The following is a 17,801-nucleotide window of genomic DNA, read 5'->3' as shown; positions in this document are numbered from 1 at the left end:
CATGCTTTGTAGAAACTGAATGTCCATTATGAATGGTCCCCTAAGCAAAAACAAACAAAAATGCCCCAAAACAAAAACAATAAAACACACAAGTTTAAAGGAAAGGAGAGATGACATCTTAGCTAACTGGATTTTCAATGAGATGATACATGCTAATTTGCTATATGTATGTATAAGAGAATTTACTAAGAAATGCAGACAGTCTTAACACTTAGCGGGGCCCTTAATGGATGAAAACACTGGATGGATATTATGATAATGATAACAATGTTCCTAAGTATTTATTGAGCATCTACTAAGCATGAGGCACTGTGCTACACCGTCATCTTCTTGGGTTCTTCCAACAACCACATGAGATGGGTCCTATTACCATACTTTACAAAAGAGACAACCAACACACAAAGATTAAAATGGTTTTCTCAAGCTTACACACCCAGTGAGGAGAAGAACCAAGGCGTGAGGCCAGGGCTTGGGTTCTCATCTGGATTCACCGTTGCCTGTGTGACTGACGGCCGTGCAAAGCGAACAAGTGAGGAAGTAGCTATATGCTCTCTGCTATGTCTCAGTCTCAGGCACTGTGCCAGCCAGGCCCTGGGGTGCTAGGACGACAAAGACTCGGTCACTTCCTTTGGCATCTTAGAGCTTAGTATAGGGGGCTGTTGAGTAAAGGCAAAAACAATGAGTGTGACAAATGCTGTGATAGATGGAGCCCGGTGTCTTTGGACACAGAGAAGATGACCACTCACCCAGCAAGGGAAGTCGAAGGTTTCTCAGAACCTCTCTATCAAATGATAGATCTGTCATGCGTAGAAGATGTTTGTGGTGATCCTAATGTTTGGCTTGAACCAATAGAACACACTGTTTAGGTGGGGAGGGAAAGCGGATTAGAAGTGTTCTTTGTGGCTTAGGGAATCCAGCCCAGGTTGAAAAATCTCTCCCCAGATAACCCATGAAATAGCTGAGAAGCACACGGCCATCACAGATTTCCAATATACGAGATTTACTGGCACAGGACGGAATATGGGCGCGGCTTAGAATTTGGACTCTTCTTTGCTCATGGGTTTGCAGACAGGAGAGAACTTGGGTGGCTCCTCAGAGATCAATGCAGTGTCCTGGCCATCTTAAGGATTGATTGCAAGGAACCATCCCGCTACTCTCACACCTCCTAAAAGCAACAAACATTTCCCAGTGTTAATTGCCCTGGGTGAAAGGAAAAGTCTGAGGCCTCTTCCATGCTGTGACAGGTCCCAGCTGGTCTCTGGGGAGGGAGGGACAGCTGCCACACACTTTGCAGAGACCTCCCAGGACAAAGGGGGAACAGGAACTAGGATTCCCTCAGCATGTACTACCGTATGTGTCACATACCGTGCCAATCACATTAAGTCATATTTCATTCTTGCGCCTACTCTAAGGAGTGGTATGATTATCTCCGTTTTAACCCGTGAGAATCAGCATCTAGAGTGGCACCATCCAGTGGATTTTTCCGCAGTGATGGATGAATGATGGCCATACATTCTGTATGGTCCAGTACATTAGCCACTAGCTACCTCTAGCTACTGAGGACTTGAAATGTGGCTACTCTGGCTGAGAAGTGGAACTTTGAATTCTTATTAATTTTAGTTGATCTAAATTGTCAAAGATAGAAGGATTGGACAGAGAGATCAAGTGACGTGTCAGGGATCACACGGGTGATTTGGACCATGGGGATCAAGTTTTATTATTCTAAAAGGATGAGATTTTTTTTTTGGAAAGCAGCAATTCATCCAATCTTTCAGTTGTTATTCCTCCTTCTCGTCTACTAGGTCCAATTCAGAGAGCATTGCTCATTTCCTGCCCATCCTAACCTCTGCAGAATCATCCTTAGGTGATGAAAATAATGCCTAAAATAAACAAGAGGAGGCATTTTTATTTCCTAGAAACATAGTTCCACACGCCTAGGAGTTCTTAACACCATGGAATGACACACCCAACGGAGATGGCAAAGCTTTCTGATAAAATGAAGACCAAACCTGAGCCATGTGAATGGAAAATATCTTGACCTTTAAGGGCTGGGAATGTAGGGAGGAGGTTCAGGCAGGGCGTAGTGAAGAACAGCATTTATATTTTAAAAACGCTGACATTTGTTTTAAATCCACCGTTTTAAAATGGCAGTGACATTTACAACACACAGGGCAGCACGGTCTGTTCATTCATTTGGTCATTCATGCATCCATTTCTTACTCTCATCTGACTTGCTAACTTAACTGACAAGATCTCAGCGAATGAGTTTGAAGCAGAAATTCTGCTTTGTCATCAGAAACACACAACAAGGCAAATGTAATGGGATCTTACGCATTTATACCTTTTAGTCATCACATTTTGGAGATGAAGAAACAGAGCCTCACAAAGGGAAAGGTACTTGCCCGAGGCCTCATGGAAAGTTCACAGCCCAGGGAGGGACTTTTCCATGTCCAGCTGTGGTTCTGACGCTGATGTGACACGTTTCTATATCCATTCTACAGAAGCCAAGGTGAAGAATGTGATGACATGAATAAGATCAATGGTGATGGCTGCTCCCTTTTCTGCAGACAGGAAGTTTCCTTCAATTGCATTGGTAAGTCTTTGTCATTTCCCTGGGCCTAGCTGGAGACATGGACAGTGAGCAATAGTTGGACAGTTACAATAAGAGCAATAGTATGACTAAAGGGTGATGCATTCCTTTATAGTACAAATATGCATTGAGCGCCTCCCATGGGCCAGGCATTGTTCTAGGCACTAGGGAATATGCAGTGGAAACAAACAAGGGCAGATATCTCTGCCCTCCTGGAGTCTGTTATGTTGGTGCAAAAAATAATGGGGGTTTTGGCAATTATTTTTAACCTTTTAAACTGCAGTTACTTTTGCACCATCCTATAGATGACAGAGATGAATGGTACCTCTTTTTTGATCTAACTTTACTTTACACACATTATCGCTCTTCTGCAGACCAACTGTCCAGGATGGTGATTGGTATAGATTTTTCAGGCTTTTCTTCTTACTGGAGAGATGAGAAAAATCAAAAGCCAGAGATGATAAAACTTGCCCAGAATCGCACAGGCTAGAAGTGATTGAAGACAGAATCAGGACTGGAACCTCATTTTGTCTGAGTCTCAAGCACATGCTCCGTTCATTTTGCTGCACACCCTCCCGCCAGGACCCGGGGACCACCGCCAGGGCCCCCACTGCACACTCACAACCCTGGGCAGTCTCTCTAACTTGAGGAAGGATGATAGCAGACCAGCCTGTGTTTAGAAATCAAATGTCCTCTTCCCACCTTCACTGACTCAGTTGGGAAATTTGTTTTCTTCTACCTTCTCTCCAATTCTGGCGGAGCTAGTTGTTTCAGCCCCACTTGGGAGGCCCTGGCCAGCCTGGGGCCCGTAAACAGACAGGGGTTGGGGGGCAGGGATGGAATTTTGAGCTGGCCCAGATGAGCTCATACTTCCTTTAAGATGCAAATCGATACCTGAAGATCAAAGGTCCCCAGGCTAATCCCCTGGGCTGGAGGTGAAAACTAATCACAATTCATTTGCAAGTACAAAAGACAGAGGTGCTCTCTCTGAAGAGAAAAGGGGCAGCTACAGATGCAAGGAAAACACTGGTGGGAAGATTTCTCACTGAAAGGCAGTTTTCTAGGACTGAAGGGGAGGACATGTCATGGGGTCCTCACATTTGCAGTGCGTTACAGGGGTGCTTTTAGAGCTTCTCGCAGTAAGTTCTGAGCTCCATGAGGTCTTTACCAGGTATCATTCACCTTGTATTCCATCTTCAACACGTATTTATTGAGCACCTATTCTCTCCTTGGCAGCAAGTAGGGGCTGAACGACACAGCAGAGATGTCCCGCGATGTTGGTGGGTGGGAGAAAGGAAGATGGGGAGGGAGGGAAGACAGGAGAGTGTCTAGGCAGGACCTTGGGTTTCTAAATGGCAGAAGTTTTCTCTCTCCTCTCTCTCTCTCTCTCTCTCTCTCTCTCTCTCTCTCTCTCTCTCTCTGTCTCTCTCTCTATCTTTCTATATCTCTTTTTCCCTCCCTCCCTCCCTCCCTCCCTCCTTCCCTCCTTCCCTCCCTCCCTCCCTCCCTCCACCTCCCTGTCCTCCATTGATTTCAGTATGGTCTCTAATAAAAGCTTGATATTAGCCTAGCGTTGTGGTGGAAAGAGCCTTGGACTAAAGTGAAGAAATCCAGGCTCCGGTCCCAGCTGTGCTGAGAACTTGCTGCATAAAGCTGACCAAGTCGCTTCCCTAGTCTGGGCCTCAGTTTACCTCCTGTCAATTGAAAGGATTGGGTTAATTCATTTTTAAGAGTCTTACCTGCACTTCTAGTGTGTGATTTGCAAGGTGTATTATTATTTCTCATGATGGAGAGCTCTACTTAAACCAAACCCTCGCCTTTGTCGTCATTTTCATGACACCCCAAATTGCTCTAAGATCATGTGGGACAGTATCTACCTGTTTTATTTGCACTAAGGTGACATGTGACATAAGTGCCTCTGGGAAGAAGGTAAGATATAGTGAAGGTAAGACATGGTGTCCTAAAAGAGATGCTTGGGTCCTGACATCCCTGTTCTATGTCACTTTAGCAACGATATAGCAATACACAAAAATAAGGTGACCCCTTACAGGTAGCTCACTATCCATGGAACGGGACTGTAAATTACAGTCCATGGGCCAGAACTGACCTACTGCCTATATTTGTAAATAAAGTCTTCCTGGAACACAGCACCCCCTTTCCTTTATACATTGTCTGTGGCTGCTTTCCTGCTACAACAACAGAATTGAGTGGTTGCAACAGAGACCCTGTAGGCCAAAGAGCCTAAAATATTTACTGCCTGGCCCTTTACCAACCACACTTGCTGAGCCGTGGTCCATGGATTTGGAGTCTTTGATGCTCTTGGTGGTTGGAGACTAGGGCAGAGAGGAAGTGAAAATTATGGCATGGTTCACCATTTCTTAGCAGAGGAACTGACTTTTAAGCATTCAGTGGTGGGGTCTGGGAGACTGTTAGAAACAGCACCGGACAGTGAGTTCAGCCCTAGCTTGCCTTCCCTCCTTGGGCTTCACTTCCCCGTGTACACTTTGGCCAGAATAACTGGTGTGGATTAGATCAGTGGTTTTCAAATTGTGTTAACTGAAAGGAGTGAAGATGAGAGAGTTACTCGAGAGTGAGAGACTTAGATCTGCATAGATCCATTTTATAGATTGTCATTCTCTACTAGATTCTAAGTGTTCTGCTGCAGATGATATTTGTTGAACTCCTGTTATATATCCTATTATATATCCAGCACATTTATAAACTCTCGTTCTCATATCAATGCTTTTCTTGTCCTGCTTTTACAAAAGAGGGACAAGGGTAGAACTCAAATGGTAGAACTGGGACTGAAACCTAGACTTCAGAGCTCACTGTGGGCAGCTACTTGCAAAAAGATAGCTCTCGGTTTTGTGGGGCTTCAAGGAGTGAATGAGGCACATACTACTGTAGAACACTTCATGGAGCATATTATTAGTAATAAAATGGCCTACAAAACTGTCAGTGGTGTGGATGGTGTGCGGGGAAGTTTCACTCTTACCCGTTTATGTCAAGTGTGTATTGTGTTAGAGAAAGGACCTCAGCTGTGCCTCCCACTCTCACCATTTAGAATTCCATGATGGAGACTCACAGAGACACAGGGCATTCCAGGAAGAAGGGAGTCTACCCAGAGATCCCAGATCCCAGGAACTAAACTCCATGGCTTTGAGTCTAGAAAACCATCGTCCTCTAAGAAAAACAGCTAAAGAATAAACATGAATCTTGGGCTCCTGGAAGATCCAGCTTTAGTGAGTCAGAGAAATGGGACTGGAGTGCGGAGGGCTTTGCCAAGGTGGACAGTGTTCTTCTCATCATTACATTTGTTAAGACAGTGGTCAAGACCGTGGCCAAGAGAACAGGCTTGCAGGAGACTGACTTGGGTTCATAACATGGGTTAGACATGTGACCTTGGCTAAGTGTCAGTGTTCTCATCCAGAAAATGATAAAAGTCCTGGGACTCAATCGCGGGTTAGTTATCAATATTTTTGGATATTAACCATCTGAATCCTCTCCCTAGATTTAGAAAAGAACTCTCCTTGTTATAACAATATTGAGGAAGATCCCTAACCCCACTATGGAAGTTGAAAGCCCAGGCATGTCCTTCTCTACTCTCCCTTGTAGCTGAGTGTGGGCATAAGACTTACACTGTCCCCGACCCTCATCAGACACACCAGCACTCTGCATCAGAAGACATTAGGGGCCCTGCAGAAACCATTTTGATAAAGATGGTGGGTGTGGCCCCAACCCATGTATTTCCAAAGTACCAAATGACACTATTCTGAGATGCCTTCACAAGACCAGTCTTGGGGTCTACCTTGAGCTTTAAATTGGGCTTCAGAGCACACGAGCCTGGCTTTCCAGCCCTCCCAGAGAGTCTTCCATCAGTACCCAGTATTCTTTTTTGCTTATTTTGCTTATTTGTTTGCTTATTTTGCTTAGGTTAGCCGAAGTTAGTTTCTGTTGATTGTCACTTAGAATCCTGACTGAAAATTGTTGCCACAAGATGCTATGAGGTTTAGGCTTATTCTTAGCAAGTGGGACATGCTTGAAGCACATTAACTATTACCTTTCTCAGTGTGTGTTTGTGTGCATGTAGGTGTGTGGGTACGTCTATGTGTGTGTAGGGGGTGAATATCAGCAACAACAACCATTTATGGATGTTCTCTAGGTGTATGCCATGTGTCACACACCTTTGTTTAATGTGAGCCTATGTGATGTCTCTTATATCCAGAAGAGAGATTTGAGACCTAGAGTGATATCTTACCTTGCCCGAGGTCACACAGCCGCTCATAGATGTGTGATTTCATCTCCAGACTAGGTAGAGAGCCCCTGCTTTTGCTATTCTGCTGCATTGCTTCCCCATCTGAATGATTTATTTCCCTTCCTTCCTTCTTTCCTTCTCTCCTTCTCTCTTTCTCTCCTTCCTTCCTTCCTTCCTTCCTTCCTTCCTTCCTTCCTTCCTTCCTTCTTTTTTTTTAAATTTTTTTGTCACTGACCATTTCATAGGGCTAATGTTTTCCCTGGGTTTGGTAACAGTAGTGTGAGGGTGGATGACAGATTTATGGTGGCATTCCCATTCACTTGTCAGAAGCCCACACATCCGGAAGTATTCCCAAGGTGCCAATGTGTTATTATGCAACAGCCTGGGACTTCCCTTTCCCACTTTCCCACCCCCAGTGCCCTCATCCCCCAGCACATAATAAGTTGCTTGTTAAAAGGATCACCACCCACAAGACCACTTAGGCAATGCATGTACATCTCTGGCAATGTGGAAATTATCTTGTCCTCCCCCCACTCCTTTTAAAATATAACATACACCAGGCTTGAGATTTCAGTTAAAAAATGTGGTATCAGTGAAATGATAACCTCCCCCCTGCCCCCAACAGGCACTGGCTGGAGGCATTGTTCAGCAGCTTGGGAATTCTGTTGCTAAAGAACTGAGTCATAAACTACAGACAGGCTGCTGATAACAGCTGAAGGAGGGAAGGTAACGGTCAAATTAGTCAGACAAAATGTGAAGCATCACCAAAAGGGCTGATACTTGGTAATATATCTTGAGCTGGTTCTGGAAAAGTGCTACCTCCTGAGATGATGTTTAATCCGTTATTGGAGAAGTGATGATGGAGCCCTCCTTATGCTCTGTTTTGATTTGCCATCCAGTGTTCTTCAGGAGAGCTGAGTCGGGGTCCCAGTTTAGACTTTCAAGCCTGGGCGGCAGCTTAGCTTCTCAGGGCCTCAGTTTCTCCCTTTGTAAAATGAATTTGATGAGGCTGAGGGCTCTAACGCTTCTTGTCCTGTCTCATACAGGAATCTTCCATTTGTCAAACATCTATTTAGAGACTTTAGGGTTTCAAATTCTGCTCGATGCTGATATATAGTTAAGAAAACAAAGCAAAGGGACCACCACGTTGTCTTTTCCAGGCAGACACACACTCCCTGTGTGTCTCTTTTTCACGCTCCCACCTCACTCCTCTCTGCTCCCGCATTCTCTGCCATTACCGGTACTTTGTCTCTAGTCCCCACACAGCATCTCCAGCCCTGTCCTAGAGCCAGGGCCAATAACTCAATTATCTGGGAGGCAGCGAAAGGGGAGGAGGAGGGATCAATTCGCCTCCCCACCAGTCACTGGGAGGGGTGAGGGTCACCCAGCTTTGGGGCCCCTCTGTCAGGCCTCTCTGGCCTGCTCTGAGCCCAGGCGAGAAAGGAAAACAAAAAGATGAATTGCCATGTCTTCTTGGTGGATGTTCTGATGAGACTGTAGGACAACAATGATGAAAAAAGGAAAACAGCATCTGGTTGGGGGAGGGGCGAGAGTTGGGGGAGGGGAAGGATAGGCTCGGCTGGGAGTTGCAGTTATTACTATTTTTCTTCCTCACAAAGTGAAATTATAACAGACGACCCACTTCTCACCTTGCAAAAAAAATTAAAATTACAAAAACAAAATAAAATTTCTCCTGGCTGCGTGTATTCCCTCAGACCTCCCTCTGTGGAAGACGTAACTCTCGTCAAAATGCTTTCTGGAAATAAAGCTGCCCTTGGGTTGAAGACAAGCCTTTATAAGAAGAAAAGAGAAATAGTAGTGGCAGGTGTGGGGGTGGTGGTGACAAAGGTGACCGTGGTGGTGGTAGTCGGACAGCTGGATGCGTAGCAAGATTAGCACTGGCGTAATGACATACGGCGTCATGATTCATTGGGATTAATATGGTGTGGGTATTCACCCGTGATACTGTGGAGGAAAAGCCTGGCCCGGACACTGTTTATCTGTGCCTCATTTTTCTCATCAGTAAAATGGGTGACAGTTCCTACTTACAATTGCTGTGAGAACGAAATTAGGGTATGTAGGTAACGCGTTTTAAAACAGTGGCACCTGGAAAGTGTTATATATGTATTTGTTACTGCTGCTGTTGTTACTGTTATTAATATCATTCATTAAGAAGTTGTATCAATCCTTCCGAACCCTATGAGATAAATAATATTATTATCCCCATGTCATAGAGGAAAGAAACCGAGGTTCAGAAAGGTCAAGTAACTTGCCCAAGGTCACATAGCTAGAAATAGCAGAGGAGGTATTAAGAGTATCTAGGCAGAGTCTAGACACTTAGGTGTGAAGTTATTTCATTGATTAGACACCCAACTGTACCATCCTCTGTTCTAATAACCTTTTTTCAAATGATTTCTTTCATCCTTCCAGCAACTGTGTTTAGTCAGAATAATAATGCCCATTTTCCTGATGAGGAAACTGAGTCACTGAGTGATTAAGTGAGTTGCCCTAAGTAATACAGCCAAGTACATCAGAGGAGACTTCAAATCCCATCAGCCCACCTTTAAAGACCATGTCAATATCCAGAGGAACCCCCCGAAAAACACTAGCTTGCCTCTCTTTTTCACTATTTCTGCGTTGCTGCCATTGACTCACAGCAGGAAACAAAAGTGAGCACATATGTCCTTCCTGTGCCTTTTTCATGAGTCGTGACGACAACCATTTTCAGTTATTATCACCCTATAAATGTTCCACTGCATAAAGCCCAGGCCCCCAGCATACAGCCGTTCTATGTTTTGGGCTGTATTTTCATTTTTCATAGCTCACCCTCCTTTGACAGTAGCCACATTGTTTTTTTATTTTTAGCATGAAAGGAGTTTGATACTTCATCCCATTCTCATGGCAGTGTGTTGGAGACAGAGGAGCCTGAGTTTAAATGGATATTGGTTGTAATTACTACCTGGCTCATCTTGGGTATCTCTCCTCCTCTCTCTGAGTCTCAGTCTCCTCTTCTGGAAGGTGGATATAATTAAAACACCTAGAGTTCTGTCTAGGGAAAGCTGGAAATGATGTCCATCGGTGTTTAGCACAAGGCATGGCAGTTTGTGAACACTCAAGAATGCCAGTTAATGACACTTTTTCATCCCTTTTCTCATTTCCCATCTCAACTGTGAGGGATGCAAAGACTGCTAATCTATCTCTGGCAAAAAAAAATGGTCCTGAACTGGATCCTGTCATTAAAATGTGGTGGTACCGTATGCAGAGTGATTGAACCCCCTGGATCTCAGTTTCCCCAGCTATGAAGTGATGGGAGTGAACTAGATGAGCTGCCAGGGCCCCTTTCAGCTCTGACTTCCAGAATTTAAGTCCCAAGTCATTATCGTTTTTGAACTGTGCATTTTAAAAGAAGTGAGGGCTTGGGGAGGAGAAAGGAATTCCTTTAACCCGGAGGGTCAAAGGGGGTCACTGAGGGGACAAAGACTCAGGAAAAGGAGGAGATGGGGCGGAAGGCTGCCATGTGGGGCAGGACCAAAGATCTGAAGTCCTCTACAGGGAGGTCTGATGGATGCATTCAAACACCCTTGAGTCAGCACGGGTTAGGATCAAGCTTGCCATCTCGCCTCAAACCAAGACGTACCACCTCCTTTGGAAATCAGGGAGGCCTACCCCACAGAGAGGTCGGGCTTGAATGAAAAGAAACAGGACAGCCTCTGACGCCAGAAGGGAGCGATTCTAGCCCTCTGCCCCGGCTGGCTTCCTGACTCTCAGGGAGGGGGTCCAGCTCAGAAAAACTTGGAGCTTGTCTGAATTGGAGAAATCAGGACCGAACTTTGATGCGTGCCTTTGAAAGGCAGCCGCAATCCAAGGCAGGTGAGTCTGGGTAGCCAAGAACAAGGACCTCTTTGTGGCATTTCAAGTGACCCGAAACCTGTCTGTGCACACATGTGCCTTGCGATGCATCTGAGCAGTCATGTCCCAGGTAGCCTGGGAGAGGGGAGAGGCCTTGGAGCCCATGTTGTATTGGAAGAGACATTTCATATTCATGAGTGTGATCTCTTGAAGGGGGTGCCCTGGGGGGAAATTGAAGTATTAAGCAAGTAAGAGATAGAGACCTAATTGTATCCTTCTTTTCTTTTTGGACAGAGAAGTAATATGCTTAAAATAAAATGATGGATAGGCAGTCAGGGTGGTGTGAAAACCCCACGGCTGTAGCCTGCTGCTGGGGGCTCTAACATATGCCATCAGAACGAGGCAGAAGATGGTGCAAATTGGCTGCTGCGTCATGTCAGGTCATCCATTCAGACATGTATGGATGCCTGCTGTGTGCCAAGCACTGTGCTCCTTGCAAGAAAACCAGCAGTGACCAGGGAGGGCCAGGGAGGCCAGGGAAATGACACTCGTAATTATTTAAAAGCAGTTGTTGAGAACGCCACTAAGTGGAAATACTTGGAGGTGGGTAATAAGTGAAGGCCCTCCTTTACATTGAGGGGTCAGGAGAGGTCTCCGTGAAGACATGACATTGAACCTGAAACTTGAAGGCTGAAAAGGAAGTGGGCAAATGAGGGAGATGGGGAGCAGGGTGATAGCGTGAGGATTCCAAGTTCACACTGTTAAATCCATGGGCCAGAAAGGAGCTTTTGAAGAGGTCAGAGAAAGTCAGCGTGGCCGGACGGTAGAGAAGGAGGGAGAGAGAAGAGCCTCGAGCCTGAGCCTCGCAGGCTCTAATCCTGCAGGCCCTTGAAGACCGCAGTGAGGCTGTTGCTTACGGCAGGAAAGGAGGAGAAGGCCCCCCCTATGTATGCGTTCTGCACGCAGCGCCAACCGCTGCACTAGGCACAGTGGGCAAGTGCGTGTTTGCAGAAGTCAGGGGTCTGAAAGCTGCTGACCGTGGCCAAACCCGACCTGATGCCTGTTTGGGTGGATCAAGTTTGACTGAAACACAAGCATGCCCTTTGGCTTAGATATTTGCCACTGTAGAAGCAGAGTTGAGTAGTTACAAGAGAGACCTTGTATGGTCCCCACAAAACCAAAATACTTACTATCTGTGACCCTGTACAGAAAAAAAAAAGGCCAACCCACTGTTGGTATAGATGGATGCGTCTCTCAGTGGCTGAAAGAATACCCAGTTAGGGAGAGATCCAGGCAGACGAGAGGTAGGGAGGTGAGCCTGTCACCTCATCCATCTCCTTCCTGGGCCTATAGCAGCATCACTGTGATTGTGTTGACTCCCCACATTTTCTGTTTACACATCAGTTTTCGTCACCCTTGAGGGAAGAAGTCATCCTGTGCGTCCCTGGGTCCCCAGCATCCAGCCCAAGCCAGTCATTGTCTAGTGAATTGAACCAAATGACATTTTGAGGCAGAAAGAGTAGCCAGAGGAGCCCAAACCACCTACTGCCAGCAGCCTGGACCCCCCCTGGAATGTGGAAGGGAGTGGGTTGATATTTATGGAGAGCCTAATGCGTTATCTCACGGCAAGCCCACCGTACACCTGCTGCCAGGCATTAGTACCACACTTCCCAAATGACACAACAGATTCCCCAAAGGTTTAAGTGACATTTGAGAAAGTGGCCTCCATTCAAGAAATATTTATTGAGCTGGAAATCCACCACAAGAGGAAGCAAACCTTCCTGAATGCCACATGCCCTGTAGGACACGTGCGACACTTATGTCTCCTCCCTTGAGCATCATGAGACTACAGGAAGGTGGGATCATTCCCTGCATTTTATACAAGGAGAAACTGAGGCTGGAAGAGATGCAGTAAGTTGTTCCGAGCAAGTTGCTATGACATGGCAGAGCTGGGATTTGAACCAGCATCTGCCTAACTCCAAAACTGGAGGAGCCCTGACCTCCTCCAAAATACCAGACCTTCAGAGCAAGTGGCAGTGATGAGACAGGCACATAGATTTCCACCCTTTTTCCATAATAATAAAAACAGTTAGTTGTGACTTTATTAATTTAATGATTTTTTCCCCTGTGAAGTCCTTTGATTAATTGCATTGACCCTAAGAGGTAGCTTTCATAGTTTTCTGACTTTCTAGATAGGGAAAAAAAAAAGGACAGAGATGTTAAGTAATGTACTCAAGGCTCCGAGAAGGGATTGGGGCTCTGGAAGTCTGGCTCTTCAGCCCCCAGGCTGAAGCAGTCATTTCTGCTACCTCTTGATCACTGAGATTACCTAATACAAAAACGTGGGCCTGCACATGCTGAACAGAGTTTCAGCAAACAGGCAGTGAGAAGGAGAAGCAACGGACTGTGCAAAAGGAATCTCCACAGAATGAAAAGATCCCAGGGTCTCTTTAAGAAACACTTGTCTGAAGTGTTTGTTTACAGATCATTAACGACTTAACAGAGGATGAAACTACTAGCGACTTTTTCTTGGCTGCTACTGATTAAGTACCAAGGAGAAATTAAGATAAAGCAAATCTGAAATTATGATAATATTGAAGGCACCAGGTTTGCAGTGTTGATTTGCCAGACAGAAAGATAAAATACTCTGCACCCCATGTCTGCAGGCCCGCTCACAAGTGCTAAGGTTGCCTCCTCTGTCCCCGGACTGTGTCCATAGGGTCTTTGTGCCTGGATGCCAATGTGACCAATCTCACGCTCGTTATTTTTTTTTTGGTCTATATTAAGCACCTGCTGCATACATAGAGCTCTGTGCTAGGCAGGGTGCAGATGGGAGTGACAAGCAGCCGCAGAACAAGTCCTTCATTGGAGGACTTCAGAGGACCTTGGTCATTAAGGATGTGCATGGATTGGAGTGCGGGATCCCCAGGAGGAGTGGGAAAGCACCTGGTGGGAGGTGGATGAGTCTGTGACAGCTTCCTGGACAGCCGGACTCAGTACAACCAAGTGCAGTGCTCTGCTGCTAGAAAGGTCCAGAGTCAGGGTTGTTTGGGGGGTACCACGAGTAAACTAGTCCCAAAGAAAGGTACTCATGGGAGTTGCAACATGGGTGGGTGGATAGGTGTGATCCTGTCACAAGCAGTGGTTTCTTGGTAGAAGCATGACATGCTAGGAGCCGTGTTTTAAGATCAACCTCTCCTTAGTGGGATGCTCTTCAAGGGCAAAGTACTCTTGGCAAACTGACCTGAAGAGAAATCAGTGTGATTTTGGCTTTCAACACCAGTAGGAAACCCGGCCCAAATTATCCACAAGATTGAACTCAACTTTTCAACTGCCATTGGCAGGACTGTAAAAGGTCCTGGCTGGAGCTGGTCCTTCAGTTCAGGAGCCCAAAACCACGCGTATAACTTGAGTTCAGCCTCATTTCCAACAAGAGGGTTTGCACGAGCATCTTAAAGCCTTGACTTGCCCATTTGTCTTTGTCCTTTTGCCAAGAGAACTCCTAAATGGGAAGAGTGAGAGGACAAGCCCGTTGGCCTGATCCAGGAGCACGGGAACTTGGCCCCCTAAACTCCTTTTCCCATGTGAGAAATGGGAGTTATAATGTAGTCTTTCCTTCATTTATGAACTTACTCATCACATATGTATTGAGCTCCTTTTATGTGTCAGGCCCACACTAGGCATTGAGAGGGCCAGATCTGCTGTGCTTGGGACACTGCCTGTCATTCAGAAAGTGACCAATAAATACTGATAACTTGGTTATTAAAAACAATAATCTAGTTCTTATAGGTAGAGAATGCCCTGCCTCTCGAAGGAAACAAGCAGAAAATTGAGAATCATTACTCTGGGAAGTCATGAAGGGGGTTCTAGTAAATAGCATGATTCAATAGACAGATTGCAGTATTTTTCTCCTTCAGCTTATCTAGTTCTTGCTTGAAATTCTGAACTCCCAGGGCTGCTGAAGTGTTATCTTCTTCCAGTTTTCTTTAACCTCGCTACAGCCATCCTTATCTTTCCTGTCATTCCTACACAGACCTTTTCTGCCCCTCCTTTAAATATTAGCACTCTCCAGAGTTCCATCATCGGCCCACTTTCCATCCTACACTCTCTCTCCGATCCCATCATTGAGAACCAAAGACTCCAAAATCCCCATCTTCAGTCTGGAATCTGTCTCATGCCCTATTGCCCTGTGGACTTGTGTATCTAGTGACTCTATTGGATGCCCTCCCCCCCCCAGGCACTCAAACTCAACACATCTAATACAAGGCTTACCATTTCTCTCTCCAGACCTGCTGCACTCCCTAGTTTTCTCATTCTCAACTTGTGGGGCCACGAGCCAACCAGACATTTAAACTAGAAGGTCAGGAAATCTCCTTTACTCTTCCCTTGCTTCACTTTGAAAACTGTTTTCCTTCCCCCAAATCAGTCCCTCCTCTCTCTGCCTACCTTTATTGCTCTCTGCCTCAGCCCCCTTCCCCATTTCAGCTCCTCCCGGGACTATTGCAAGAAAACACTGCCAGATTCCTGGTGCCCCATCTTTGCCTGCCCCCATCTATCCTCCAGCAGAGACAGAGCAACCTTCCTAAAATGCAAACATCATTTTGCCGCTCTCCATTTGAAAGTGTCAGGTGGTTCGGCCTTGCCCTTGAGATAAATCGAAATTACTTACCATGGCACCTGATCTAGTCACGTGCACCTTATGCTCCAGCATTTTCTGCGCTTTACACCTTCTACCCTGATTCAAGCTTCCTTTCTGCTGCTCACAGGGTATCCCCACTAACTCCTCTTCCTCTGAGATTCACCTACCTCCTCAAAGAAGCTTTCTTACTTCCGGGTAAGATTGAGTTGGGAGATCCCTCCTTTATGCTCCCACATCATCTCGTACCGCAGAGCAAAATACTGTGCAGTCAATAATTGACTTACTTGCCCCTCTCACCAGCCTGAGTTCCTGGCACGCTGAGACCCAGTTTAATTCATCTGCTTCCCAGGATTTGATCCAGGACCTGGCAAATCATTTGTGGCTCAATAAATATAGAGTACGTGTGATGGAAGGATATATTTCTAAAGGGATGTTTCTTAAGGATAACGTTCTTAAGTTTTATTTTTTAGGCAACAAAGTGGAGTAGAGCTTTTTTGGTCTTTAGAGTCCGACAAACGGCCGTTTGAATCACAGACTTTGCACCTCTGAGCTGTCATCTCAGGCAAGATGCCTCAGTTCGGGCAATCAGAGTGCTGGTTTCATGCCCAGACCTCGGAGGCTGGTTGCTTGTGTTCAAATCCTGGTTCTGCCACAAAAAGGGTGGGGGCTCCTTTAGTCTCCTCATCTATAAAATGGCACTATCACCATATTGATATGCCGCAGAAATACACCTCACCAGGGCGGTGTTGGCAGTGATGTCCTCTGAGCCTGATTTTACCTTCCTGTAAAGGGGAGAGCGACTCTCCTTCTCTATAGTGACCGTGGTCAGAACGTTTTGACAAGGTCCACACAGTTCCCAATTTTAGAAGAAGGGGAAGGACAGAACCAGTGATGTTGGTGGTTACTTAAGTCACCCAACAGGATTCTCTGATAGCCCAAAATTGAGCTGCTTTTCAAAAGCAAGTCCCAGACTCAGCGAGCCTCCTTTTGGGCACAGAGCCTAATTAAGGACTAGCTGGAAAGGACGGCAGGTAGGCTGCCCCCCAGGCAGAGAATTCAAAAGGAAGTGGAGAACTGTGTAAATAACACTGCTTTAAGGGGGCATTTAAGCCAACGCTCTTTGTTAAGGAAATTGATGGCTTTGTAAGTACTGCCTCTGAAGCAAGCACTTGATTTGAAGGTTCTGAGCTGCCCTAGTAAATTCCCTAATGGACTATGAGCCTGGAGGCTCGGCCCCTGTGCATTCAACCACTTGCCAACAAAAACTCGGATTCTACTTTAAAAAAATCAAAAAGCTCTAACCAAAACATAAGGTATTGAGCCTCTGCGTTTTAACTCTGGCACAAGGCAGCAGAGACAGATTGCTTCCTTTAGGAAAAGGGAGACTCCTGATCTTTCACAGAATCTTTTTTCATGCTGGCCGCCATGCTAGGCGTTTTCTATACAGTTTCTCATTTCGTCCTCCCAAGGTCTGGGAAGGGAGTCATTGTTTCACCAAGTTGCCAAAGAGGAAACTGGGACTCAGAGATAAGTGGGTTGCTCATCTACACCCAGCTAATTCGTGCAGAGCAGAGCTGTGACCACAGCTCCATCAGACCCCTGAGCCCCCAAGTACTGCAAAATTGTAGGGTATCTTGGAGAGAATCAGATCTGCTGTCGCATTAGAGGCCCCTCTTTATCCATATCCACATTGGGCGGCAGGGGAAGGCGGAAGGGAGTGGATTCTGGAATCAAACTGGCCAGGGTTTGATTCTTATTTCTGCAACTTGTGAAACTTAGGTAATGACTTAACCTCTTTAAATATCATTTTCCTTGTCTGTTAAATGGGGAGAATGATAACACCAAACACATGGGGTTCTTCCAGGATTAAATGACATTACAAATTTAAAAACATTTAATACAGTGCCCAGCACATACTATGTCATGCAGTTATTCATTTAGCAAATCAATTTATGACATGGTAGCTATAATTTTAATTGGGGAAGTGGATGATGCTCTAGGAAGACAGAGAAAGGGACAACTAGCCCTTCTGGGGTGGATTGAGGGAGTTTTCCAGAGAAGTACCTGGTTAAACTGTGGAGAAAGGAGGAGTGGAGACTTGTCTCAGGTAAAGCCGGGCTGGGAATTTGGGGGAAGCTTCTGCAAGGGTGGGAAAGTGAGAGGGACTTTGGTACATTCTGGAAGTGGCCACAATGTCCCCTGCCTGGAGCTGAGACTAGAGTGCATTAGAGAAAACAAGAAGGGGTTCCAGAAACAGACAGGGACCAGATTATTCCTTATCAATCATCATCAAGCCTCTGTCAGAAAATGTTGGATGTATCAGTATTTTCTGAGGCAGCCAATTTTATTTTCAGACCAACTTTAGTTCGTTAAAGGAGTTTTCTGTTGTGTCCCCTCTGAGCCTTCTCTTCTTCAGGTTAAGCATCCCGATACCTATGTGAACACTGCTTAGTGATAGTGCCGATTTG

The 17,801-nt window shown here is 45.7% G+C and overlaps 1 protein-coding gene across 1 annotated transcript in view; it reads left to right on the top strand.

Annotated features, from left to right (window-relative positions):
* Nucleotides 1–17,801, top strand: part of PAPPA (pappalysin 1) — a 235,406-nt gene that overhangs the window by 110,931 nt on the left and 106,674 nt on the right. Inside the window, exon 9 of the mRNA XM_019731188.3 lies at nt 2,502–2,593. Coding sequence (XP_019586747.3) covers nt 2,502–2,593 — 92 coding nt within the window. The remainder of the gene's footprint in view (nt 1–2,501; nt 2,594–17,801) is intronic.

Source organism: Rhinolophus sinicus, chromosome 16 (assembly GCF_057876585.1).
Source record: "Rhinolophus sinicus isolate RSI-liver-muscle chromosome 16, RSI-T2T, whole genome shotgun sequence".
Lineage (NCBI taxonomy): Eukaryota > Metazoa > Chordata > Mammalia > Chiroptera > Rhinolophidae > Rhinolophus > Rhinolophus sinicus.
Note: the sequence above shows the minus strand (reverse complement) of the source record. Positions and strands in the feature narration are given on the sequence as shown.